This window comes from Delphinus delphis, chromosome 8 (assembly GCF_949987515.2).
Source record: "Delphinus delphis chromosome 8, mDelDel1.2, whole genome shotgun sequence".
NCBI lineage: Eukaryota > Metazoa > Chordata > Mammalia > Artiodactyla > Delphinidae > Delphinus > Delphinus delphis.
In genome coordinates, this window is record NC_082690.1 from 103,255,280 (window position 1) to 103,282,235 (window position 26,956).

The 26,956-nt window shown below is 54.2% G+C and overlaps 5 protein-coding genes across 7 annotated transcripts; 2 read left to right on the plus strand and 3 right to left on the minus strand.

The window, feature by feature from the left end:
* The first annotated feature begins 72 nt into the window (after window positions 1-72).
* Window positions 73-4,625, plus strand: TM7SF2 (transmembrane 7 superfamily member 2). 3 transcript variants are annotated; one of them, XM_060019217.1, is made up of 10 exons: window positions 73-273; window positions 690-886; window positions 989-1,043; window positions 1,458-1,652; window positions 1,731-1,834; window positions 3,040-3,159; window positions 3,253-3,421; window positions 3,628-3,708; window positions 3,795-3,917; window positions 4,237-4,625. In XM_060019217.1, the coding sequence occupies exons 1-10, from the start codon at window positions 225-227 to the stop codon at window positions 4,395-4,397; spliced, it is 1,254 nt and encodes a 417-aa protein (XP_059875200.1). In that variant the 5' UTR covers window positions 73-224; the 3' UTR covers window positions 4,398-4,625. The 3 variants fall into 3 exon arrangements, with proteins under 3 accessions (XP_059875200.1, XP_059875201.1, XP_059875202.1); XM_060019218.1 differs by having other exon boundaries at window positions 3,816-3,917; XM_060019219.1 differs by lacking the exon at window positions 3,795-3,917.
* Window positions 4,626-4,705: 80 nt separating this feature from the next.
* On the minus strand, window positions 4,706-6,209 carry ZNHIT2 (zinc finger HIT-type containing 2). The gene has a single exon (XM_060019221.1). The coding sequence runs from the start codon at window positions 6,017-6,019 to the stop codon at window positions 4,820-4,822; it is 1,200 nt and encodes a 399-aa protein (XP_059875204.1). The 5' UTR covers window positions 6,020-6,209; the 3' UTR covers window positions 4,706-4,819.
* A 2,194-nt stretch (window positions 6,210-8,403) lies between these two features.
* On the minus strand, window positions 8,404-9,966 carry FAU (FAU ubiquitin like and ribosomal protein S30 fusion). The gene is made up of 5 exons (XM_060017504.1): window positions 9,824-9,966; window positions 9,474-9,556; window positions 9,243-9,387; window positions 8,742-8,797; window positions 8,404-8,576 (listed from the first exon to the last, which is right to left on the minus strand). Exons 2-5 carry the CDS (start codon window positions 9,546-9,548, stop codon window positions 8,451-8,453), a joined length of 402 nt encoding a protein of 133 aa, XP_059873487.1. The 5' UTR covers window positions 9,549-9,556; window positions 9,824-9,966; the 3' UTR covers window positions 8,404-8,450.
* A 145-nt stretch (window positions 9,967-10,111) lies between these two features.
* On the plus strand, window positions 10,112-13,553 carry MRPL49 (mitochondrial ribosomal protein L49). Its single transcript, XM_060019223.1, has 4 exons — window positions 10,112-10,197; window positions 11,203-11,347; window positions 12,173-12,297; window positions 12,407-13,553. Exons 1-4 carry the CDS (start codon window positions 10,120-10,122, stop codon window positions 12,551-12,553), a joined length of 495 nt encoding a protein of 164 aa, XP_059875206.1. The 5' UTR covers window positions 10,112-10,119; the 3' UTR covers window positions 12,554-13,553.
* Window positions 13,554-13,869: 316 nt separating this feature from the next.
* On the minus strand, window positions 13,870-20,889 carry SYVN1 (synoviolin 1). Its single transcript, XM_060019222.1, has 16 exons — window positions 20,783-20,889; window positions 19,790-19,938; window positions 19,472-19,564; window positions 19,230-19,382; window positions 19,059-19,107; window positions 18,540-18,643; window positions 17,764-17,890; window positions 17,567-17,666; window positions 17,424-17,489; window positions 17,211-17,327; window positions 16,953-17,116; window positions 16,538-16,666; window positions 16,288-16,440; window positions 16,016-16,202; window positions 15,037-15,188; window positions 13,870-14,960 (listed from the first exon to the last, which is right to left on the minus strand). The coding sequence occupies exons 2-16, from the start codon at window positions 19,919-19,921 to the stop codon at window positions 14,854-14,856; spliced, it is 1,833 nt and encodes a 610-aa protein (XP_059875205.1). The 5' UTR covers window positions 19,922-19,938; window positions 20,783-20,889; the 3' UTR covers window positions 13,870-14,853.
* Window positions 20,890-26,956: the final 6,067 nt, after the last annotated feature.

Genomic DNA, 26,956 nt, shown 5'->3' on the forward strand with positions numbered 1-26,956 from the left:
AGACGATTGGCTGACCTGCTGGGCCCAGGATGGGCCGGGGGCGGGTCCATTTAAAGACCTCGGGACAAAAGCGGTCGCTGTCTGTGCTCCGTGCAGAGACAGGTGCAAGCCCAGCTGGGCTGGGTCCTCCGTGTCACCGAGCCCATCTCCTGGGGGATGGGGTGGGCTGTGTTTTCTTGACGGATTTTTGAGAGCCCCCAACCCCCGGCGGAGCGGAGGATACCATGGTCCCTCAGGGCTCCCGGGCTGAGCTGGAATTCGGAGGACCCCTGGGTAATGGGGCAGAAAGAGGGGGTATTTGGGGCCAGAGCTATGTGAGGGAGAACTGGAGGGTTGAGCTATGAGCGGGGATGGGGGCAGGGTCTGAGGATGAAAGGCTTTGAGGGGTATCGGGAGTCAGGATCTAGGAGTGTGCGGGGAAGCGTCTGGAGAGGGGGCTGAGGAGGAGCCAGTTCTGGCGGCTGCAGAGCAGGGGATCTGTGGCATGGAGGACCGGGCGGACTAGGGGGAACGCGAGCAGGACCCTCGAGGGGACCAAGACAGTAGTCATAGAAGGGGGCCGAGCGCTGAGAACGGGGTGTGGAAGGCGGCGATGGGAATGCTGATGGGGCCCTGGCTATGACAGGGCGCCTGTGGGGGTCCGGGAGAGTTGGAGAGTGGACCCCCGACGCGGCTGCCCCCTTCCCCAGGCGCTGCGGCACTGCTGCTGCTGCTCCCCGCCACCATGTTCCACCTGCTACTGGTAGCCCGCTCGGGCCCGGCGCGCCTCCTGGGCCCACCCCCTTACCTGCCGGAACTCGAGGAGCTGTGGAGCCCTTGGGCGCTGTTGCTGTGTCTCACCTGGCTCGGCCTGCAGGCGACGCTCTACCTCTTGCCGGCGCGCAAGGTGCGGACTCGGCTCGCGGACGCGCGGGGGAGGCGGGCGGAGAGAGGGGGCTCGGCGAGAAGAAAGACAGTCTCAACCCTTAGCGCCCTTTTGTGCCCACAGGTGGCCGAGGGGCAGGAACTGAAGGACAAGAGTCGACTGAGCTACCCCATTAACGGTGCTTGGGGGCTGGGTCCTTGCGCGGAGTTGTGGGGATGGGGTTGGAGCCCCAGGCCCGGTGGGGAGGTCTGTGGAGATGAGCCCGCGACCCCAATTTCTATTTTGTGCCTCTTTTACGCCCAGGACGTAGGGGGTTCCACTGGCTCCCTCCACACCCCTCCTCCCTCCACTCCCAGCATTGCTGCCACTCTATGCACCAGAGAAGTGGCTGGGGTGACCCTCCGAAAGCTAAAGTGTCTGACTAATGGCTCGGGACAAGGTCTGCGACCTCCCTGGGCTTTAGGCTGTGTGTGTGTGTGTGTGTGTGTGTGTGTGTGTGTGTGTGTGTGTGTGTGTGTGTGTGTGTGTGTTGGGGGGTGGGGTGGAGGGGGAGGGGTGCAATCCCCAGGTCTCACTGTGTGCTGTGGTTCAGGCTTCCAGGCCCTGGTGCTGACAGCCCTGTTGGTGGGCCTGGGAGTGTTAGCCGGGCTGCCCCTGAGCGCGCTCCCGGAAATGCTCCTGCCCTTGGCCTTTGCGGCCACCCTCATCGCCTTCATCTTCAGCCTCCTTCTCTATCTGAAGGCTCTGGTAGCCCCTGCCTCTGCCCTGGCACCCGGGGGGAACTCAGGTGAGAGGAGCCCCAGTAGGGTGTAGGTGGAGGCAGATGGGGGTGCTTGCGTGCACCTCACCCTCCATTATTCTCCAGGCAATCCCATTTACGACTTTTTCCTGGGACGGGAGCTCAACCCGCGCATCTGTTCCTTTGACTTCAAATATTTCTGCGAACTGCGGCCTGGCCTCATCGGCTGGGTATGCTGGGCATGGCTAAGTGGGCTTCCAGCCAGGAGGAGGGGTGGGATGGGTGAGCAGTGCCTGGGCAGGGCAGGGCCAATATTGTGCTGACATAAATCATTAATCATTCATTCCACAAATAATTTGTTGAGTCCACATGTGCCCAAGCACTGCTCTAGGTACTGGGAGACAAAAGAAAGAAAAGTTACAGGAAAGAAAGAAAAAAAATCTCTGTCTTCATGAAGCCTGCATTCTAGTGGGGAAAGACAGACAAAAAATAAGTAGAATACGTATCGCATGTCAGGGGATGCTAAGTGCTACGGAGAAAGAGCAGCGAGGGAGTTGGGGGAGCAGGTGCAATTTTAACTAAAGCCATCAAGCGCAAAATCTGTTTCGAGAAGAGAGTGATCCTGTGCTGCTTGCTGGCCAAAGCGGTGCAGAATTTCAAACTGGTCACTGGGTTTAGCAACCTGTCTGTCACTGGTAGCCTTGAAAACAGGCCAACTGTGTTTTTTTGGTTATAATCACCCATACTGGACTGGTCAAGATTTCCTGGAGGGTTTCTTGGGCAAGGTCCCTGTCACCTTGGAAACTACCTCATCCAGAGACGGGAGGAGTGCTGGCGCCCGTCACAGATCTGGTCTTCAAGGCTGTTTCCTCATGTGTGAAATGGGATAAAGTAAGAGCTTCCTCCCAAGATTACTGTGAGGATTAGAGGTGGTAACCTGATTGGCAGCCTCAAGCCCAGTGCTACCAGAATGGGGGTGCTCAGTACAGGCTGGCTGCCAGCTAATCATTATCGAGCACTTACTAGGTGCTTAGTGCTTCACACACATTATGGTCCATGATTATCTCTCTTTTCTACATGGAGGTGGGGAAAATACACTTTAGAGAGGGTAAGCAGCTTGCACAGGTGGCAAAGCTGAGATTCAAAACCAGGTCTGTTTTAACTCTCAAGCCTGAAGTATGCAGTCGCTCCCTACAACGCTCTCCCAAAGGGAACACTGCAGGACACGGCAAGAGAAAACAGGCCGGAGGTGGTCCAGTGCAGTTTCTCTGCCCCTGGGTACAGGGGCCGGAGCCACTCAACAAAGGCCTGGAGAGTTAGTGACGGAAAGCTGAGAGAAGGGGACAGGCTGGCCACTGCCTTTCCAGGCGCTGCCACCTCTGTGGAGATGGACTGGGAACAGACTGCCCTGTCTCACCCTCTGTGTAACCCCCAGGTCCTCATCAACCTGGCCTTGCTGATGCAGGAAGCAGAACTTCGGGGGAGTCCCTCACTGGCCATGTGGCTGGTCAATGGCTTCCAGCTACTATATGTGGGTGATGCCCTTTGGCACGAGGTGAGGCAGGACTGGGCTAGGGAGGGAGAGGGTGCCTCCCACGAGAGGACCTCGTGGGGACTGAGCCAGTGTGTCTGGGTCCTGTCCCTGCAGGAGGCGGTCCTCACCACCATGGACATCATACATGACGGGTTTGGCTTCATGCTGGCCTTTGGGGACCTCGCCTGGGTACCCTTCACCTACAGCCTGCAGGCCCAGTTCCTGCTGTACCACCCAGAGCCCCTGGGGTTGCCCCTGGCCTCGGTCATCTGCCTCATCAATGGTCAGTCAGGAAGGGGCAGCGCTCTCCCTCCCCCTTTCATTCGTTCACTATTTATTCAGCACCCACTAGGTAGGTGCTAAGCCTCACACCCTTCTTTAAAGCCAAGGGCTGGGTCCTGGCTCTCCTGGCAGACTGAGTCCGGGCTGTGGGTAGTTGGTCAGGGTCAGAGAGAAGGCCCCTGACTGCCTGCTCACACTTTCTCCCAGCTGTTGGTTACTACATCTTCCGTGGAGCCAATTCTCAGAAAAACACCTTCCGGAAGAATCCTTCTGATCCCAGAGTGGCTGGTGAGCTGGGTTTCTGGGGTGCCATGAAGTGAGGTTGGGCAGCTGGACTTCCAGGGGGTCCCCCATCCCACTACGTCTTTCCCCAGACCTTGAGACCATCTCTACAGCCACAGGGCGACGGCTGCTGGTGTCTGGGTGGTGGGGTATGGTCCGCCATCCCAACTACCTTGGAGACCTCATCATGGCTCTGGCCTGGTCCTTGCCCTGCGGTGAGTGGTTTGGGTTGGCGCACGGCAGGGGCCGTTAAGTGTGTGAGGGGCAGAGGTGGAGTGGTGAGCACAGGATGCCCAGTCTGGGTGTGGAATGGAGAACAGGGCTGCACCCCAGTGGGGGGAGTAGTCAGGGAGCTGGGGATGGACTCAGGGTGTGGCTGGGCCAGACCTCTGTGACAGCCTAGCACGCCAGCACTCCCTGCAGACCATGGACCTTTCACCATGGAGCCCTGAGGGCCCCGTGAGCCATCAGCTGTGGAAACCTTTGTGAACCGGAGGGCTGGCTGAGTGGTCACAGAGACCCCTTTCCCCACAGGGGTGTCCCACCTGTTGCCCTACTTCTACCTCCTTTACTTCACTGCGCTGTTGGTACACCGTGAGGCCCGGGATGAGCAGCAGTGTCTGCGGAAGTATGGCCTGGCCTGGCACGCATACTGCCGGCGTGTGCCCTACCGAATCGTGCCCTACATCTACTGAAGCAGCTCCACGTGTCCCAGGTCGGGCCACGTGCCCACCCAGCTGCCAGCACACCCAGCACCAGGAGCCTGGACTCACCTGGCACTCAAGGGCCTGCACCCTACCCTGCTCTGGGCTCCGACAGGCAGGGGTGAACAGCCTGATAGGTGGTTGGAGCAAAAGGGGAAAACGAAGACAAAATGGAGTGGAGGGGCTGCTCTTCCTCCTTGGATAAACATCTGGAATGCCTGGTGCTGCTTCTCTCCCTTTCTGGGGCCAGGTTGCTTAAAAACGGGCTGGGTCAGCCCCGATCAGGGAGAAGCTGACAGGTGGCCTGTGGCCACAAGCGTCTGGGGGTGGGTGGCACAGCAGCTGGCACTCAGAAATGGGCACTGGCGACAGGGCAGACCAGTCACAGCTTTATTAATGACAGAGTGTCCAGTTCAGTCAAGGAGCTCCTCAATGAGAGTCCTCCGGGCAGGTGGCAGGGGGCCTCCCCAGAGCTGCTCCAGCTCCCCAGTGAGGGCTGCCACCTCCACGGCTGCCACAGTGTGGGCTCGGTGGGCCCTGGCGCAGTCTAGAGCCAGGGGTGTGAGGGCCTCCTCATTTTCGTTGGTCCAAGACAGCAGGAACTGGCACTTCTTTCGGGCCCGGTAGAGGCAATCTCGTTCCTCAGGGGCCACAGCTCGTTTCCGGGCTCGGCCCAGGGTCTGTGTCAGGTCCCCCAGTGCTGCCAACGTGTAGCCTTTCTGGTTGGCCGGGCCCTCACCCAGCAGGATGAGGGCGGCCTCGCGCATGGCACCCCGTGTGCCCAGGGGTCCGGGGGGATGCTCGCCTGCTTCCAGCACGTGGGCTGCGGCCTGCAGGGCCTCCTCGGTAGAGGTGAAGACTTGCTGGGCGCCCAGGACTCCAGAAACGCTGAGCAGCGTGGCACAGAACTCAGAGAGCAGAGCCTCGTCGCCGCCGTGATACAGGGCAAGAGTGTGTGCGTAGGCGAACAGCACGTTGGGCAGCTGGAAGCGCACGAGCGGCGACGCCCGGCCCCTGCTCAGGCTGGCCAGCGTGGGGATGAGGGTGGGCACGGCGGGAGGGCAGGCCCCGGGGACGTCTCCGAGAATTGGCTCGGCAGCCGCAGGCTCATCCTTCTCGGGTTCCGGTGGCGTCCTCGCAGGGGAGGGCTCCAGCTCCTCGGCGTCACAGCCCGGGGCATCACCCAGCTCCTCCAGAAGCCGCGGCCCGGCGCCGCGAACCCACCACCATGGCCGCCACGGGGGCAGCAGCCGCCCGGCCTCGCCTCGGCTCAGCAGCCGCTCGAAGGCCGCCTTCTCGGCCGGTGCCAGCCGCTCCCAGAGTCCTGAGAGGCCGCCGGGCGCCGGACCAGGCCTGAGGCCTGCGTCCTCGGGCTCGTCCTCGGTCTCACGTTGCTGACGCAGCCGCAGTAGGGCGCTGGCCAGGCGGCTGGGAGAGGCGCTGCGGCCGCGCAGCTCTCCCAGCACCTGGTCACGGTAGAAGTCTTCGGCGCAGGTGCCATGCGCCCGGTAGCAGCGCAGCGAGCAGTAGGGCACGTTACAGCGAGGGCAGGTGTAGCGCGCTGGCTGGGCCTCCCGGGTGGGGCAGAAACCACAAGGCCCGGCCGGCTCCATGGCAACTGGCGCCGCACACCACACGGGAACGCACAAGGGCAGCAGATCACAATCTTCCGGCGCTTCTCGGTTACTTCCGCCTCTTTGCGGGGCCGACGGAGTGCTTAGTCAAAGCTCTTCGAGGATTCTCGTCAGTTTCCGCCCACACTCGGAAGCCAAGCCCCACCCATCTCTTGAGCCGCGCTTGGGCTATGCGCCGGAACCGGTGGGGAGGTACGAGCTCAGCCCCGGCTGCGGCGGAGCTCGGCCCTGCGCGGTGGGAGCGTAGGGAAAGTGCTTCCGGCGGACGCTTCGCCGGTACCAGCTCGCCCCCTAGTGGTTACCTTTTGGGCACTATAAAGCGCTGCGGCAAAACCCAATCTTTGCTAACCTTAATCTACTCTGGGCCACTAATTGTGCTAAACCCATGGGAGATGAGGCGTCCCTGCGCTGAAGGGGCAGCCATTCTACTAGGGGACACAGACAAAGGGGAGGGTGGAAGAAGGCCAAGGCGGGGTGCCTAGACTGGGTGTGTTGGGGGCATTTCCCTCTTGAGAAGAAGCGTTAACAAATATTTGAGCTCTTGCTCGACTTCCTCATCCAACTTTAAAGCGCAAACTTCACACTAGGCAGCGAAAACACACTGAAGAGAAAAATGAGATGAGGTTCCTGCCCTAATGGGCCTTACAGTTTGTGGTAGAGTGCAGGTGACGACTCACAAACTGTGCCAAGCGCTGTGAAGACTTGATCCATGGCACCCCTAAAAGTAAGCTCTGGTTCTTTGGTCCCTCACCTCACTCATACCCAGCCCCACCTCTAGTCAGCTCTGCCTTCGAAATACCTTGTCTCTATCTCAGTTTGGGTCATCTGTTTCCCTACCACGACCTGGATGGATTTGAAGAGTCTGCTCAGTTTTGCATCCCCTTCACCACTGGTGGTCTAAGCTACTTGCTCAACTGGATGACACCAGCTTAACTGGTTTCCTTTTTTCTTGCCAGCCCTCCAGAAAAGTCAGCCAGAGAAAATACTAGATCACCAGTCAGATCACAACAGGCCCTTGCTTAAAACCCTGACCTGCACTTGGACTCAAACCAAACTCCTCTCCACATCTGACAAGACCCTGCAGGATCTGCCACTCACCTTTGCACACAGGTCTCTTAGCTGGAACTCTCACCATCTCACCACTTGATCAGCTCCTGTTTCAGGTCTCACACACATCCCATCGTCAGAGACCTCCCCTAGGACAGTTATCTACCTGTCACACTCCCTTTTATCACAGCACCCTGCTTACTTTGAGATCATTAACACTTGTAACTAGTTTCCTTGCTTTCCACACAAGAATCTAAACTCCTAAAAGGGATGGGGGTCAATGTCTTTCTAGGAAGCTCACTGTAGAACTCAAAAATAGCCAATATATTTGTGCACTTTCTAGAGGGCAGGTGCTGATCTAAGCACTTCCCATAAAATCCTCAAAGCAACTCGCAAGAGATGATGGCAATGGACTTCCCTGGTGGTCCAGTGGTTAGGACTCGGCGCTTTCACTGCTGGGGCCCCGGGTCGATCCCTAGTGGGGGAACTAAGATTTCACATGCTGTATGGCACAGCCCAAAAAGAGTCAGCCAGCCAGTGAATAAATGGAACAGGGATCCAAACTCAAGGCAGACCAAGTCTAGAGCCCAAGGTCTTTACCCCGTAGTATGCTGTATTCCAAGAACCAGCAGGTTCAAAAAGCTTAGCAGAATGAATGAATGGGTATGCATGTGTTGCTAGGAGGAAACTTGAATCAGCCCCAGAGAACTCCAATTCTGGGAACACTGAAACAATCAACTGCGCCACCTCACCTGTGATTAGGTTAGCAAGGCCCATCAGGTAATCAGAACAAATAAGATCACTGCAGTACTAATGTAATCAGGCAATACTTTCTGAAGCTGGGGCAGACCAGATTCCTGGTCTGGATTCTACTAAAGCCACAGCTGGTTCCAAGTGCAGGGAAATGCCACACTGGTGTTCCCTGATACATCTTCTACTCGATCGATCTCCTCTCCATTGCTGCCCCTATAAAATCTCTCCCACAACGATGGTTCCTGCTATCTTCTGTTTAAAAGAAAAAGACCAAAAAAAGAAAGTATTTGGAAGTTAATTATCAAGTTATTTAGCATTGGGATTGGAATTTTCCTCAACTCTCCATCTGAAGGGCTGGCATTTATGGTTACCAATTTTCATAGGAAGTTTTTTTTGTTGTTGTAGTTTACCACTCATCCACCTCCACCCACACATCCCTGCCAAGCTGCTGACTCTTGACACCGCCAAGAAAACCAAAATGAGGCCTCACTGTTCTTCATACCACCAGCCTGAGAAGCCACATCTATCCCTGAGGCTCTGCACATGAAGATGAAACAATGAGATAATTGGGTAAGTGACTTTATTAGAGAAAGCCAAGATGACAACACACTTAAGAGTTGGCATTGGGGCCCTTCTTCTTGCCAAAGGTAGGCACAACGTTGACAAAGCGCCGGTTGTACTGCATACGCCTCTTGGCCCGGCCCGTCTTCTTCTTCTTTTTCTCTTGTTTGGCCACCTGGGAAAAGGGAGGGATGATCAAACCTGGGGTGCCTCTTCCATGCCTTCCCTCAGGTTCATCGCCAGGAAGGGAGAAAGCAAACAGGGCAAGGGCCAAGGGTTTTGGCTTAGCTGTGCCACAAGACAACGAAGTCCAAACACCACCACTAATACTCTCACTTACCTTCGGTGTCTGACCTCTTACTTTCCCGGCTCGGGCCAGGGAACCATGGACTTTACCTGTGATAGGAAAGGAGGACAGCAAGCAGTTAGAACAAGAAGGCCCCACCCAGCAGAACCCTTTCTCCCTCAACTCAAGTTTAAAGGCAAGATGGGCCCAAACAGGGAATGAAAACAAAGTCACAAAGACTTGAAATCTAAGAATGTCTAGTCTGGTACATTCTGGGGTGTCACTTCAGAATTTTCCAACTACTGACCTTAAGGCCTAAAGAGCACTTTGGAGATCTGGTCCGACCTCCTGATTTTAGTGAGTAAATTAGGACACAGACAAGGGTTTTATCTAGTAAGTGACTGAAATAGAATGACACTCTGGCTCAGTCTCCCATGGACCTCTCAAAAAGTTCGTTCTGAGAGATGTAAACAGGAAGAACCACCCTGGACTGAGCACACACCCTACACCCATGAGCTTACAAAGCAGTTCAAAAAACAGACCTCCCCAACTCACCTCCAAGCATGCGGCCGGCTACTTCCAGAGTGCTCAGAGCCTCCACCCCACACTGGCCCAGGGTAGCCTCATCCTCTAGGGGTGTGCCTGCCATAAGCAGGACTTGATCTTCTGGAGCGATGCCCTCCAACGAGGCTACATGAGCCTACAGGGAAAAACGAGACTCAGCGTTCCCGCGGCGGGCGAGGATGAAAAACACAGAAGACCCCAGGGAGCACCACGGAGCCTTACCTTGATCTGGGCGACCGTCTCCTGGACGGTCACCTCGAGAGTGTGTAGCTCCTGGGCGCGGACAAAGAGCTGCATGTTGGCGACTGAAAAAAAAAAGGGGGGGTGCTGTTAAGAGAAAAAAATACTCTGGGCGAGAGGAGAGTCAGAAAATGGGTGGCAGGCCGGGGACGACGGCGCCGAAAAGTAGGTGGTCTCGGGGTCTCACGTGGGTAAGGCCGGGCCTGCCAGGGAGGTCGGACGGGGACTGGCCTGGCCCCCAGAGCAGCCCTTCTTCCCCCGTTTTTCCCGCGTCCTCTAACCTCGCGGCCAACCTGCGAGCCCTTCGGATCCATCCGTGGCACAAACCTTACCTGAACCGCGGATACCGCTGCCGCTACCGCGAAGATGGAGTCGAGAAAGAGGAAGGAGCTAGGGCGAGTACGGCCTCGTCGCCTGCTGCGTGTCACGTCACTGCTGAGCGACCGCCAAGGCCTCTGACTTTTGTACCGCCCTAGGCCGCCTGGCTCCGCCTCTTTGTGCTTTGCGCAGGCGTCCTCTCGGTCCCGGGGTGGGTGGGGGTGGGGTGGGGGTGGGCGCCGGGCGAGCCGGAAGGGGCGGGACCAGGTTGGTTGCGCGCGCAGAAAGCGAGTGTACGGGGGAGTTCAAGATGGCAGCCACCATGTTTCGGGCTGTGCAGCGAGGCTGGAGGACCGGTGTCCTGCCGGGCTGCGGGCTGCGGCTACTGGTGAGAGCGCTGACCCTGAAGCTGGGGGCAGAGGGCTGGGTGGAGGCTCACCGTATTTCTTGTAGTCTAAAAACCGCGTCCCTATCTAGGGGGCACTTTTCTGGAGCTCAGATAAAAGATTGACAGGGAAGGTGGCAGGGCTTGGAGCGCGTTTCGGAGTGTGGGGCTTGAAATATGATTGGAGGACAACTTGAGTTAGTTGGAACTGGGAGGTGCTGCACATAGACTCTCGCTGCCTATTTTTTTGAAGGGGAAACCGTACCAGAGTGTGGGAATTGGCCCCAGATCGTTGGCGACACTTCTGAGAACCTAGGACTCACGATATATAGGCCACTTCATCTTCTCATTCTCATTGTAACCCTGGGGCCTATCAGGAGTCCAGGGTATCTGTTGGGAGAAGTATAGGAGGACAGACTCCGGAATGTGACCTTAGGTAGATTGTTTGCTAATGTCTTAATCTTTCTTGGATGTACACCGGGGGGTAATAAAATACCTGACTTGTCGAATTAAGTTGTAAGCACTTAGTGCCTGGTGGTGTCCATATGAGGCCGAAATATTCCAGGTGAGGGAGGGTCACATCGGATGAGTGTGAGTGGGAAATTTTCACGATTGCTGAAAGAGCCTATCCCAGAACTAGAATATTTCAGTAGAATCTTCACAGGAAACTTTAAAATACTGAAGAATGCCGTATTGGTCACACTTACGGTTACCCAGCTTTTCAGATGTATACACACACTTCTCATTTGAGTCCCACAAAAATCCTGAGAGAGGCAGGCCCTTCCGAGTTCCTGAACTTCTTTTTCAGACCCACTTGTACCCTGCACTCTAGCAAACTGAAGTCTGGTGCTTTCCTACCTCCAGCCTTTTATATTTATACTATTCTCTCTGCTTGTCATGTTTCTTTTTTCTACTTAACTGAAATTCTCTCTATTCTGGGGTGGTGGGTGGGGCGTGGGGGATGGGTAGGCTGATGGAGAGATTTTTTTTTCCCCCCCTCGGAGCCAGACCCAGGGGCCTCCTGATTACCCCAGCTTCGTGGAGTCTGTGGATGAATACCGTTTTGTGGAGCGCCTGTTACCCCCCACCAGCATCCCAAAGCCCCCAAAGCATGAACATTATCCCACTTCTAGTGGCTGGCAGCCCCCCAGAGGTGAGCTGGGTGATGGGGATGGCTTGAAGGCTGCAGGGAAACATCCCCCTACCTAGAGATCTATCTGCCCTGGCTGAGGCTCTGTACTCCCCAGAGGGTTCAGGACTTGTGTTGAGATCTCTCAGAGCTAGCATCTGTCTTACGTTCAACAAAGGGCCAGGGATCGGAGACCTGTTTGGCTAGTACCCATCCATCCACACTACTGGGGTGAGGGCTTCCCATGTGGGAAAAGTGAAGCATAGAGAGAAGACCCAAGAATTTGGACCCCCACCTCCACCCCCGGCCATAATTGAGAACACAGCTTGGGAGGTGGGCAGTTCTGGGTCCAAATTTGGCTTTGCTGTCTATTGCCAGTATGGTTGAGTTAGTCACTTAGCTTCTCCCAACCTCAGCTGCAGCAAAATAGAGATCATCTGCTCAACACATAAAGCATGTCATGCAGAGCCCAGCCTGTGGTAGGTGTTCAGTTCTTATAAACCCCCATCCCTTTGTGCCAGAGATTGATTTTAGCCTCCCCTACCCAGTGGAGAAGGGCAAGGATTGGCTCCAGAGGGGGACTCAAAGATCCCGGGAGGCATAGCCCTGACCTTGTTTCTTCTTGAGCACCTTCTGGTGCCAGGCCTGTGCTGGGCCTTGAGGTACCAGGGTGAACAAGCTGGTCCTGGCTCTAAACTTAGGGAAAGAGCAGGTCTCCTGATCTGAAGTCTGGAGGTGGCTTTGCTGTTAGGTTCACTGACCCCCTGCACACTCTGAGGAGAAAGGCCTTGGCTGAGGTGAGATGAAGTCTGGGAACATTTGACTTATCACTGTCCCTCTCTGTCATAGACCCCCCACCCAACCTGCCCTACTTTGTGCGACGCTCTCGTATGCACAACATCCCAGTCTACAAGGACATCACGCATGGAAACCGTCAGATGACTGTGATCCGGAAGGTGGAGGGGGACATTTGGGTAAGTGGGTGGGTGGGTCAGGGTCCGGTTCTGACCTTTCAGGGCTGAAGGGATGGGAACCCTCTAGAGGGAAAGGTCTTACCAGGCCTGATTCATCATCTTCCCCCAGGCCCTGCAGAAGGATGTGGAAGATTTTCTGAGCCCGCTGCTGGGGAAGACACCTATCACCCAGGTCAATGAGGTGACAGGTACCCTTCGGGTCAAGGGCTACTTTGATCAGCAGCTCAAAGCCTGGCTTCTGGAGAAGGGCTTCTGAAGCCCAGCTGAGCAGCCTGCACGACCAGCGTCCCCCTGCGGCTGGAGTGCCGGGGATCTCAGGACGAGGGGAGTGGCTGTTGAGGCAGCTAGGGGGAAGGGGCACAGAGACCAGGGCTGAGGGCCTTGGAGCAGGCCTTGTTTGCATAAAGGAGGAAATGGGACTGTATAGGTGCCAGCACGGGGGGAGGGCTGTCTAATATTGGAGACCCACCGGGAACGGCCAAGCTAGGGGGGAGCATTAATTCCTCCGCCCCCCCACTTTGGTGTGTTCCTGCTTTCCCTTCATTGGAGCTCCTTGGACTCAGCTATTCAAGCTGTAGAGGTGATTGACTGCCCCTCTGTTGGAAGCAGTAGCCCAGCCCAGTTTACGGGAGGGTAGCACAGGGCAGACCCATTGGGCACATTCCTTCCTTGGCCCGCAGACCCTCACTGCGGCAGAAAAATCCCTGAGCCCTTGCTCTAGGTCATACCTGACTTGGTAGAGGCTACAGAGAACACAACACGACTCAGACGTGGGTCCTGGAGGTCTTCAGTTCCAACTGTAGTGCACGTCAGCCCCTTGGCTCATTCCTTTTACCCATGGAGAGGCAAAAAGGCCAGTTACCTCTATTCCATTCCATATTAAGAGTTGGGTCTGACTGGGTTTCCAGCTCCAGCAAATTAAGTGATTAGCTTTAGCTGGTCTGCCCACAAGGGGCTCCTTGAGAGCTCCTAGCAGCCCAGCACAGGGCCATCCTTCCCAGGTTGCTGACCTAGTATCAAGGCTGGACAGGGGGTTTGCAGGCAGGAAGATGCTGACCTTTTGTCCCTGCCATCCCATCCCACCCCGGCCAAGGAACCTTCACACCTGCCCCATCCTTGGGAGTCACAAGGGCCAAAAGCCAGAGTTCCCACCCCATCTCAGCAGCAAGCTGGCTTAAGACAGGGTTCAGAGCCTGGCTCCCCTACTTGCTCTGACCTAAGGCAGGGTACTTAACCTTTCTGGGGTTCAGTTTCTTCATATGTAAAATGGGTATATCTTTCTAATACCTTAATATTCAACATTGTGCCCAAGAACAGTGCTGGCTTGTGTAAGTAAACCCTCACTCCTGGAGATTCCAGGCCACTCTCGAGTCTACGGCCTGAGTTAAGAAAAAGGAGCATGGCACACTGATCCTATCACACCAGTTCCACCAGTCATTAATGCAAGTTTTTATTTGGCTGTATATACAATTTAAGCTATTAAAATTTGTACAGTATTTACAAATTAAATAATCATCTGAAACTGTCTCCAGCAACTCCTGTAACACAACACTGAGGGGCAAAAGACAGGGGCAGGCAATGCCTTGGCTCCTGTCGTCCCCACCTGGCCCAGAGCCTTTTCTAAACTGGAAAGACAGGGAGCTTGGCACTCCTGCTCCCCTTTCCTGGGGTCAAGCATTCAAATTCAAAGACAAAATTTAAGCCAAAAGACAATAGCAAGGAAGTAATTCCAATTCTTCTAAACTCAAGCAAAATTCTGTAAGTTAAGAAGTTGCCTTCTGTAGGTTCTGGGGCTTGCAGTGGTTCAGAAGCAGACACAAGAGCCCTCAGCCTAGACTGAGGTTGCACAGTGGCTGCTGGGTGAGACCAGGGACAGTCTCACCTCAGACAAACTGCAGGGAGAAAAGGGCCTGGGGGGGAGGGGCAGAGCAGGGCCCTTCAGTGCTGCCGGCCTGCTTCTCCACCCCAGACACTCCTTTCCCTGAGCTGTGTGGTTGCCAGTAAGACATGGAAATGCCACAGGGCACAAGGGGCACAGCCACCACCACAAAGGGCTCCTGGGGAGTTCGGGTAAGAAAATGACATCAGTACCAGTCTTCGTGGGTGGGCCCGGGAGCAAGTTCCTGGCCTACCTCCAGCCCCTTGAGTCCACACTTGGGAACAGGAGCTAATACTGTTCGGCACTGCAGCGTGACTCCACACACAAGGGGGGCTCGGAGGGGCTCCCCTTCTCCCAGAAAGGGACTGGGTGGGTCAGAGGGCTTCTCAGACACTGCACCTTTCTGTCTTCGTGGCCCCAGCAGAACACAGGGCTGAAGGGTTGGAGAGGAGGGCTGGAACTGACCCAAGATCCCCATGGCTGCCTGGGACTGTAAGGGCTGGAGTCAACTGGGGCCTCAGGCCTCTTTCCACTTGGTCAGATGCCACCTCCTCTGTGTCAGAGCTGGGGGTTACTACTCCCTGGTGCAGAGAGAGAGGGAGCTGCCACTTGGTGGCAGGACGTGTTCCAGCGCGGACTGCTCAAGAGTGGGGGCAGGGGCCAGGACTGGGGCAGTGTCAGTGGGCAACAGGGGACTCCAACTTCTGCAGGCGACGGCGGCGGAGCTCTGCTGCGTCAGGCTCCCCATCCTCAGGCAGCTCCTCGGTGCCCGCTGACTCAGGAGCTGGGGACAGAGAGGTCCAGAAGCGGAACCCAGAGAAGTCCCCTGCCCCACCCCACTGTAGGCTGACCGCATCTACCTGAAGGCTTTTCAGGTTCAGGGGCTGGTGGGGAGGCTCCCACGGATGGGGTGGTGGCCTCAGAGCTGGGGGTGCTGGTGGAGAAGGCAGCAGCGACAGCTGTAGGGGCAGTCTCCTCAGTGGGGTTGGCTGAGGTGGCAGGCCGGGGGGGCCTAGGAAGAGAAGGGACAAGAGGAGGGCCTTGGCATCCTGGCACGACTCGAGAGATTCTGCCCTCCGTGAGCCTTGTGGGGTGCACTCCAGCGCCGATGTGCCTCGCAGCCCCAGTGACGCAGACACGACTGAACACATGTTGACTGATTCTTGGAATTCTATACCACAGATTGATTGTAAACCACTTGCGGGCAGGGACCGTTGGCCTTGTTCACTGTTACACTGCAGGGTTGCCACTCTGAGATGCCAGGCACCTTCTAGAGTACCAGCTAAGACAGTGCACTGAATAACACAAAGCACGCAAGTCTCAGACTCAAGCTCCCCTCCAAGTCTGTACCGACATTGCTGGGTGCCAGCACTTTGTCTATATCCCCTGCGAATAGGAATTAGAACTCTATTCAAGTAAGGTAATGGAGGTCACAGAGCAAGTGAGTAATAAGATCAGGACTTGAATTTGGGCCAAGCTGGCTCCAAGCGACTTTGTATTTGCTGTCTCAGATCAGGGGCAGTGATTCCCAGTCAAAGTGTCGCCCTGTGTCAAGAGAGTATACGTGATTAAAGTACTGGGAATTATATACGAGGACAAGATTCAAGGATAGCTCTCTGATAAACACCACTCCTCCTCAGATCCAGACAGGCCTTCTGCAGTGGGAAGATAAAAAGGAATCAAGAACCCCGACACCTTGGGTGTGCCTAGAGATAGAATGCCCGAATCGACACGTATCACAGGGTGGCAGGGGAGAAAAAGGCCCAGAACCACTGCTGGGGGCCTTCTCTCGGCAGCCCCACACCCCTGCTGCCCACCCTGGCCCCCGTGTAGGCATACCCGAGGGAGGCGAGCACGGTGAGGTACTGGTTGATCTGCAGCATGGCGGCATCCAGCAGCGTGTGGATGTTGCGCAGGCTCTGTAGCCGGGCCTCCAGGTGCTGCCGCTCGTGGCCTTCCAGAGCCCGCAGCTCCTCTGGGGTCAGCCCAGCAAAGCCGGCAGGAGGCACAGGCATCGGGGGGAAGGCTGGAGAGAGAGAGGCTCAGCCTGGGCTGCCTGGGCCTGACACCCCCACACCTCCCAAAACAACCCCACGAGCGGCCCAGCTTACCAAAAGGTGGAGGCAGCGGCATGCCCATCCACGGGGGAGGGAAGGGGAAGCCTGGGGCAGGGCCAGCGTCAGGGGTGGAGGCCGAGCCAGGTGCTGGGGCAGAGGCAGCAGAACCAGCTGTGGTTGTGGCTGCTCCACTGGGCCGAGAAAGGGCTGCGAAAGAGCAAGAACAGGAAGTTAGTCCGTGCTGAGGGGCCTCTGCTTCCCTTCCTTCCACCGCCCTGGCTGGCGTGCTACCCAAAAGACTCACCTGCACTGGTGGACGGAGGGGCCACAGCGTCTCCAGAGCTGGGGGGAGGTGGGACAGGAGGAAAGGGGCCCATGGGGGGCCACAGCGGGAACATGCCTGGAGGGAAGGGAGGCAGGAGGCCCTGGGCGACTGCAGAGAGAGGACGGGGTGGTGAGAAAAGGTCCAAACTGAGATAGAGCCAAATCGCAGGCAAGGGACCAGGTATTGGGGCTCTGTCCTCTGCTCCCACAGGCCCTCTCTGAGCCCAGCACGGATCAGACATGACGGCAATCATCTGCGTCTCTTCCCGTGACCAGCCCCCCGGCCCCAGACTGAGCTTCGAGGGCAGGGACTCTGATTCACCTCCGCATTTCCCACTCCCAGTCTGGGGCGAGAACCCAGCAGTGTGCTGGATGGCCAGATGAGTGCCACTCACAGTTGGGGGGCTGGGGCAGGAGTGGTGGGGGGTGGGGGGCAGGTGGTGGCCCCTGATCCGCAGGCTCAGGGGGCGGTGGTGACTGGGTCGGCAGCGACGCCCGAAGGACATCCATACGGCAGGTGGGGCAGGTCTGCTGCCGCTGGAACCAGGAGCGCAAGCAGCTGGGGGTCAAGACCAGGCAACAGTTAGCAGGTGCCTCGGGGTCTGCCTTCCAAAGCCGCTCCCTCATGTGCAGGCTGCTCAGGGCATCTCCACCTGGTGTGGAAAATGTGGTTGCAGGGCAGTCTCTTGGCACCAGTCACCATCTCTTCTCGGCAGATGATGCAGACGTTGTCCATCGCCTGGAGTTCCTCTGGGGTGGCGTCTGGATACCTGGTTAGGACAGACCAAGGACACGTCAAGACCAGAGCTGGAGGCAGGGGCACCTGGGGCACAGCCTGGGCGAGCAGCTAGGACACGCCCACTTACAGTGTGTTCATGTTGCGGATAGCTCGGCGAGACATGATGGCATCTGTCACAGCTTTCTTGAACTGCCTGAAAAGACAGTTTCAGTAGAAGGAGGGAGACGGAGGGGAGGGGTCAGAGCTGTGGCAGGGCAGGGCTAGGCTCACCTCATGGCCAGGTACATAGGCCGGATGGCAAAGAGAGGGAAAGTGTGCACCTTGATCATGATGGTCATGAAAGCCATGTACAGCAGAACCTTGATAAAGCCTGGGGGCAAGGGGTGCAGAGAGTGGCAGGTCACAGGGCCTGGTAGGCAGGGCTGGGGACACTGGTGCAGGTCAGGAGAGGTCCAGGCCTGTCTCACCTGTAAACAGCTCCGTGTAGAGCATGTACACGGCCTTATTGTCCCAGGGATTCTCGCTCTGGAGGTCCACAGAGTGCAGCACGTACTTGATGAAGATGGTGAGCACCATAGTCATCAGGATGGCATACTGGGGGTGGGGGGGTGGACATATGAACACAGGCCCCGGGCTCCAGCCAAACCGCTGTCCCCAGGCCTGTGCACAGCGGAGGGCCACGGTACAAGCACAGGCTTGGACACAGCCGGGGTCCTCCTAGCTTCTCCACTCACTAGCTAGTGTGACTTTCAGCAACTCGTAGACCTCTCTGAACCTCAGTTTGCTTGTCTGTAAATGACAGAATTAACTGTTCCTTTATAACAACGTTGTTTTGCTGATTGAAAGAGATGCAGGTCAAGTGCTCAGCACAGGGCCCGGCATACAGTAAGCGCTCAACAGACGTGAACTGTTGTCACTGGACACGTTCTTCCTCTGCTGGGGACACACCTCCCCAGCTGTCCATCAAGCTAATTCCTTCTGTCCATCGACAGCCAGCTCCTCTGGCATCAACTTCCAGGAAGCCTTCCCTGAGCGCCAGGTCAGGGCTCCTCCTCCACACGCGCCTTTCTGCGCCGTCCCCGCTCTCCTAGGAGTGCGTAGAGGGCAGGGGCTGGGACTGACTGATGGCTGCTCCTTGGTGGCCCACACGGGCTGGCCACAGAGCAGGTGCTCGATAAAGGTTTGTCAGGGCACAACAGTGCCACCTTGGGCTTGTCCTCCCAACCTCCCAAGCCAGTTTTACCTCAAAGCCAAACACCAGCTGCACAGAGGCCCCACGGGTCAGGATGCTGTGATAGGCATGGCTGACGAAGAGGAAGTCCAGGATACCCAGGAGGAACATAAGGGCTGTGGGGACCCCCCAAATGGGAGGTTGGTGGGGTCAGCCCAGGGCCTGACAGCCACTTCCTGCTCTAAGACAGCTCCCACCCTCAAGCCCACCACGGCCCTAGCCATCTAGTCAGGTGGGTACACTCCACTGAACCCGGCCCCCTGGGAACTCCAGTTCTGCCTAGGGGTGGCCCAAGCTCCAGGTGAGGAGGCAAAGAGCTAAGGGGCTAGGCAGTTGAGAAGCCCTGGAGTGGAACAGGCAGAGATGATGCAAATTAACTTCCTAAATTATCTTTCCTGTACAGCTGAGGGCCGAGGGCAGCCTGTGCTCTACGGTACAGGTCCATGGTTAGTGACTTTTCATGTTCCAGTCCTTCATGGTGCCTCTTCTCCCTCCAGCTCCCTCCTCTCCGCTCCCATGGGTCTCACTCACACACAATGCGGCAGTGAAAGAGCCAGGAGATATTGGGGCTGCGTTCCATCTGAGGCAGAGGAGAGAGGGGGCCCGTCAGGAAGGCTGGGGCTCACTCCATGTCCCCAACCCAGCCATCACTCCACAAGCCAGCCCTCTGTCTGCTCCAGAGAACCCCCCGACCCAACTCACAAAGTCCACACGGTCCTCAGCCAGCCAGTGAAAACACTTGAGGAAGAGAAGGAGAGTGAAGAGTGCCACAAAGCGGGGGCTAAAGTCATCCCGAAAAACAGTGAAGGCCAGACAAGTCTCAGTGACAGCATACCAGGAACGTTCCAGGAGATGCTGCAGGTTGGGCAAGGAATGATGTGGAACTCAGACACTCTGCTTGCCCAGCTCCCTGCCCCTCACCTTTGGAGCCATGAACATCTCACCTCCATCTCTGCTGCCCTCAGCTGTCCAAAGAACACCTTGCCCATCACCTTGCCCAAGAGGAAGACAAGGACGAAGGCCTGGATGTACAGGACCTAGGAGTGAGGGGAGGCTATGGTTTGAGGTCACTTTCTGCTTTGCTCTGTCCGGGGCTCATCACTCAGGAGCCTCTCCACATCCCCATCACAATTTGTTCAAAGTTAGGCCTGGCAGCTACTTCACTTGTCTCCCACTTACCTGACCTTTAGCCCCACCCCTGTCTCAAACAGACTCCTCCTTCCCTCCCAGGGAGTTCCTCCCTCCCTGAGCCCTGAACTCACTGCCATGCTGGGGCTAGACTTGGTCAAGTACACCACGGTGGGGTAGAACTGGTGCTTGAGGTAGTAGGCATGAGCCACCACGGCCCCGGTCAGCGCCAGGCTGGCCGCCATCATCACGGCGGTGCGGAACATTGCCCTGGCCTAGGGACCTGCGGGGGGAAAGAACGGTGTGATGCCCAATACTGTGCACGCCTAGCACAGTGCCTGAGACGCAGTGCCAGTAAACAGGAGAAAGAAAAGGAAACCTCACTTCGTCCTCACCATCATCGCATCAAGAATAGCATATACTCCCCCATTTTACAAATTAGAAGACTGAGACTCAAAGGGGTTAAGTGATCACACTGACGCAAGGCCAGCAGCCTGGGTTAGTCTGGTTTCAGATCTAGGGCTCTTTCCACGCCGCCTGCCAGACCGCCGCCTCCAGGGAAGAATGAGGAAAGGCAGCAAAGTCGGAGGAGGAGGGAACTGCTCCCAGTGTCCCTAAAGTGACGGTGATGGAGTGGGATGCAAAAGCAGAAATCTCCCGCAGCGGGAACGTGCGGCCTGGACCGGGAGAAGCCAAGGCGCTGGGGGGCGCAGCCGGGCAGGCGACAGCGCCGGTGACAGCTCCGCCAGGGTGGGCAGCTCCGACGCGCGCCCCGCGGGAGCGGGCGGGGTACGTCAGGTTGGAACCCTGGCGCTCCCCAACCCGCGGGGCAGTGTCAACTCGGGGCACCGGAGAAACGGCCGACCGTCAGGATGCAGGGGCGGGACGGAGAGGGACCCGGGTCGCCTCCACGGTCGCGCACCTGTAAACGCCAGGAGCTGCGAGCGTCGCAGACGGGGCCGAGACTCTGAGAGCGGCCGCGCGGGAGCCTGTCTACGGCCAGATGACAGGCCGAAAGCGGGCGACGGGGCTGAGGGGGCGCGCCGACCCCGGAGATCTGAAGGGGAAAGATCCAGGTCCCGACTCCAACCCCAACCCGGGACCGACCCCGGCCCCGGCCCACTCACCAGGTGCCCAGCACCGCGAGCCCGCTCAAACCCCGCGACTGCGGAGGCGACTCCGATTAACAACACTCCCCACCCACTGCGAGCCGGAACTTCAGGAGTGAGACACCTCACTTCCGGCGGGGCGGGGCGGGGAATGGATCGTACCAAGTGCCGCTTTCCCTTGCCCGCGCAGCGCGCTCCGCGCGGTGCCGGGAACAGTAGTCCCACCACCCAACTGGGGTTCGTGCTCACGGTTCTAGCGACAGATGGGAGAGGTGGTCTAAGCGGAATAGGCAATCCGGAGAGGATTACAGACTCCCTATTTATTAGTCACAGATGGTATCGTCTCCACCTCTGAGTGGACTCAACCTAGCGGAGGACTCTCAAAGCGGCTGGATTGGGGGGGGGGGGGCCTTGTGCGGTCCGTACCATTTGGAGGGGTGAGTATGCAAGGAACAGACATTACAGGCCTAAGAGAAATAAAGTGTCTTAGAGACTCATTCCAGGGGGATTCACAACAGTTTGACAAATCAGATGCTTTCTAAGAGAACTGGATTCAGGAAAGAAACATATGTCTCCTCCTAGATCACCCCCAAGTTGTGTGGGAGTGAGTTGGGTCCCCGTGGCTGCTACTGATTGCTCGAAATAGAGTTACGCGGCCCAGTAAGAAAAAGAAAGGAAAATCGCTGGCCTATCGAAAGAGAAAAGCAGGTGAGCGGTTGCTAGGGGCGGAAGGTAGCGTTGCCTAGGGCTGGGTCCAACCCGGGTGGGCCGAGAGTAGAAAAGGCGCAATCCGTGGGCGGGTGTTCCGAGTCTGCCCCAGGGGACGTTTGTTGCACTCTGAGGGGGAGCTGTGCCTGGGACTGAGGAGAAGGCAGACCTTTCATTCCGGCTAATCTTGGGATGGGAGTGTTCTGTGCAAAGGGATGGATTTCAACGTCGCATGCCCGCACCCCTCCCCAAGCCTACAGCTTTGCTGTCCTTATATCATTCATTCCTGGGCCGTAGGCGCAGCTCCCCCTGGTCTTTGGCTGTCTATGTCTGTCTATGTCTGCTTCGCAGCCAACCCAGTCGGCTCGTTGACAGAATGGAGCTAATGCACCCACTTTGTGCCTTGCGTTTTCCTCCATCATCTAATTTAATCATCAGTCACTAAAGTTAATAAGCTGGGTGGTGCTATCCTCATTTTACGCGGGACCAATTGAGGTTCAGAAATTTAACAAGTCCTGGGATTGGCACCAGATCTCTCTGACCCTATATTCGTGCACCGTTAACCTCAGTTACCTTTACCACCACCTGTTGACCTGAATTGGCCTGACCAGTTTAGCTTGTAACCTGTCACTGAGTTGGCTCCCCCATAAGGCTGTCTATGACTTTCTAATGACTGCGTCCAGTAGCCAGCTTTCAGTTCTTGCCTGACTCAACCTCTCTCTCCTTAAAAGTCTCCTCCCTGAGCTTCTGTGACCCCACATGCCTCTGCTTTTCCCCCCAGCTATGTCTCTGTCCCCTTCCTTTTATTTAAATGCTGTCCACATTGGCCACTTCTGTCTGCTTTCCCTGCATGATCCTCTCTGCTCCTGTGGTTTCAATACCCCTGCCCTGTTGCTGATGACTCCCGTATGAGGTCTTCAGCTGGGCTCTCTCCTGCTTTAAAAAAAATTCAGTGTCCCTAGTCCTCCACCGCAACCCCAGCTCCAGAAACGTGGGCATCACACTCACCATCTCCCTCTCGATCTGCCCCCCACATCCAAACTGGTAATTAAGTTATTTATTCAGTTGTCTGCAAATACGTATCCCATGCTGCCTGTTCTAGTAACTTAGGATGTCAGTGAACAAAGCAAAGATCTTTGCCTTTGTGTAGTTTCACCCTAGTAGATGTGGTGGACCATAAACCACATACATAATGTAAGTGCTTTATCTAATATGTTGGAAGGTAAGAAGTGCTGTAGGGGAAAAGTAGAGCAGAACAAAGGGGACCAGGAGTGTGGAGGGGTGCTCGAAGCAGGTTGCAGTGTCAGCGAGAAGATGACATTTGAGCAAAGAGTTGAAGGAGCTGAGTGGACGTCTGGGTAGAGTTGCAGCTAGGTAAGGGTGGACCAGTCCTGGTTTGTTGGAGGAGGTGAATGTGGCTGGAGTAGAAATAGCAAAAGGGTGAGCAGTAGGAGAGGGGGGCAGGGCCAGAAGGTGTTGGCCATTATAGGGACTTTGACTTTTACTCTGAGTGACATGATGAGCCATTGGAGGGTGTTGAGTAGAGGTGTAACATGTCCTACTTAGGTCTAAAAGGATCACTCCAGCTCCTGTGCTGTGGGATGTTGTGGGGTGGAGGACAAGGGTTTGGAGCAAGGAGATCAATTAGGAGGCTCTTGCCGTACATCAGGCAAGATACTGGCTTTAAAAAAATGCACAATGTGAGAGTTGCAAGTTAAGTTTTATTTGGGTCAAAGTAAGGACTGCACCCCAAGAGACAGCATTTCAGATAGCTCTGAGAAGCTGCTCCGAGGAGGCAAAGAGGGGGAGCCCGGTTATATAGAAGTTTTGCAACAAAGGGCAGGTAGTCTGAACATCAAAAGATTATTGTTAATTAAAGAAAACCAGATATATCAAGTTAAGGAATTTAGTGCTTTTCTATGTATGGGAAGATGCAAGAGTCTGGGCTCAGTGAAATCATTCCTTTGATATGCACCTCAGCTATCTGGGGCTAGTATCCTGTGTTTTCACATCCTGAGCTTCCTCAGGGCTCACTGGCTCATGTTGGAGGGCTGCAATTGTTGATGGCTGTGACATCCTTTGTTTACTGATATGGCAGGAAATATTCCAGTTATCAATATTCCATTTATCAATATGAAGTTCTATTGAGTCTACCTCCTGAGTGTCTCTAGAATTTATTCTTTCTCTTCCATCTTCATCTCCTAGTCCTAGTTCAGACCAGCATTATCTCATGCTTGGGCAAATGCAACAGTCACCTAACTGATCTCCTTTCCTACACTCTCCTCCCTATTAACTGTCCAAGCAGTGGCAAAAAAGATCCTCTGACACCTCAGTACATATCTTGCCTCCCTTTCCCAAACACTGCCCTTCAGGCCTATGCCCCATTTCTGGGGGCTCCCGATGCACCATACATACCATGACCCAAATGGGACCCTCAACTTTTTTTTAAAATTAATTAATTACTTTTGGGGGGCTGCGTTGGGTCTTCGTTGCTGCACGTGGGCTTTCTCTAGTTGTGTCGAGTGGGGGCTACTCTTTGTTGCAGTGTGCAGGCTTCTCCTTGCAGTGGCTTCTCTTGTTGAGGAGCACGGGCTCTAGGCGCATGGGCTTCAGTAGTTGTGGCATGCAGGCTCAGTAGTTGTGGCACGCGGTCTTAGTTGCTCTGTGGCATGTGGGATCTTCCCGGACCTGGGATAGAATGTGTGTGCCCTGCACTGGCAGGAGGATTCTTTATTTTTTATAAATTTATTTACTTAATTTATTTATTTTGGCTGCGTTGGGTCTTCGTTGCTGCGCACAGGCTTTCTCTAGTTGCGGTGAGTGGGGGCTACTCTTCGTTGTTGCGGTGCGTGGGCTTCTCATTGTGGTGGCTTCTCTTGTTGAGCATGGGTTCTAGGCACGTGGGCTTCAGTAGTTGTGGCATGCAGGCTCAGTAGTTGTGGCTCACAGGCTGTAGAGCACAGGCTCAGTAGTTTTGGCTCACGGGCTTAGTTGCTCCACGGCATGTGGGATCTTCCCAGACCAGGGCTCGAACCCGTGTCCCCTGCATTGGCAGGTGGATTCTCAACCAGTGCGCCACCAGGGAAGCCCTGGCAGGCAAATTCTTTATCCACTGCACCACCTGGGAAGTCCGACTCTCACCTTTTGTATAGGCCTTTCCTTCTCCAAAGACTGTCTTTCTCTTCAATTATCAACACAGTAAACATTGCTTAACTCCTCAGTCTGGATGGGGGCCCCTTCCATGTGTTCCCACAATGCTTTGTGTTTCCCCATCATGGGGCTTGGCAACCTGTGCTGACTTTGGCAATGAACTTAAATCTCACTTGCAGAGGCCCTGAGCTTAAGGATGGAGGCCTGAGCCTTTTTTCCTCACACTGAACAGAAGAAGTAGATTTCCAAGCAAAGAATGTCACCAGTGTTAAAGAAGGTCATTTTATTATGATACAGGGGTCAGTCAATCAAGAAGATATATAACAATCCTAAACATTTGTGCACCTAATAACAGAGCTTCAAATTACAAGTAACAACTGATTGAACTGCAGGGAGACATAGGCAAATCCATAATAATAGTCAAAGATTTTAATAATCTTCTTTCATTAATTGATAGAACAACAAGTAGGCAGAGAACCAGCAAGGATAGAGTAGACTTAAGCAATACTATCAACCACTTGACCTGATTAACATTTACAGAACACTTCACCCAACAAGAGCAGAATACATGTTTTTATTAAATGTACATAAAACATTTACCATGACACACATATTTGGGGACATTAAACAAGACTCAATAAATTTAAAAGAATTCAATCCACATAAAGTATTTCTATGACAGCAATGGTATTAACTTAGAAATCAATAAGAGAAAGATGCTTGGAAAATCCCAAAATTTTCGGAAACAAAACACTTCTAAGGAAGTAATGGATTAAATAATAAATCAAAAGGGAAACTAGAAAGTCTTTTTAACTTAGTGAAAATGAAAACACACATCATAGGATTTGTGGGATTCCACTAAAGAATTTTGGGGAAATTTATAGTACTAAATTCTTATGTTAGAAAAGAAGAAAGGACTGCTTATGACCTCAGCTTCCACCTTAAGAAACTAGAAAGAGAAGAGAAAAATCAACTCCCAAATAAGCAAAATAAAGGAAGTAATTAACTCCAAAAAGGAAATCAATGAAATAGAAAACAGAAACAAAAAAAAATAGAGAAAATCAAAGAAACCAAAAGATGGTTCCTTGAAAAGATCAATAAAATTGACAGACTTCCTAATCAGATTGATCAGGAAAAAAAGAAAAAGATACAAATTACCAATATCAGGATTGAGAGAGGTGACATCGCTATAGATTCTACAGATATTAAAAGGGTAATAAGGGAATATCATGAACAATTTTATGCCAATAAATTAGACAAATTCTAAGATGAGGAGCAAGGCAAGGGTGTCTGCTTTTCCCACTTCCACTCAACATTATACTGGAGGTCCTTGCCAGGGCAATAAAGCAAGAAAAAAAAAAAGCATACAGATTTTAAAAGAAGAAATAAAACTGTCTTGGTTCACAGACAACATAATTGTCTATACATATAATCCTAAGGAAGCCACAAAAAAGTTACTAGAACTAACAAGTGAGTTCAGCAAGGTTGTAGGATAGAAAGTCAATATACAAAAGAAACTGCATTTCTAAATACAGTAAACAATCAGAAATTAAAAATTTTAAAATACTACTTACAGAGCATTAAAATATGAAATGCTTAATGATAAAATTAATGTAAAAATATGCAAGACTTATACAGTGAAAAGTATAAAACATTGCCAAGAGAAATTAAATATCTAAGTAAATGGAGAGGTATACTGTGTCTGTGGATCAGAACACTTAACACTTCTATGATGCCAATAAAATAGAGAAGATTAATGAAGTTCAAACCTGGCTCTTTGAATAAGCTAATAGGCAAAATTCTGGCAAGACTGATCAAGAACATAAAGTGAAGGTAAAAATAAACAATATAATGAATGAAAAAGGGAGATAACCACAGACACAATGGAGATTTAAAAATAATAAGTGTGGAGACTTCCCTGGTGTGTAGTGGTTAAGAATCCACCTTCCAATGCAGGGCACGCGGGTTCAATCCCTGGTCAGGGAACTAGATCCCACATGCATGCTACAACCAAGAGTTCACATGCCACAACTAAGGAGCCCGCCTGCTGCAACTAAGACCCGGCGGCAACCAAAGAAAAAAAGAATATTCATCCTCTAACAAAAAAAAATAATAATAAGGGTGTAGTAGGTGCAATTTTATGGCAACAAATTTGAAAACTTAGGTGAAAGTAACAATTTCCTAGAAAACAAAAGATGTGTAAAACTGACCCAACACGAAATAGAAAACATGACTAGACCGATAAATATACTTTTTAAAGTTGCTAAGGGAGTAGATCTATTTTTTTGATATTTATTTATTTATTTGGCCGTGCTGGGTCTTAGTTGCGGCACA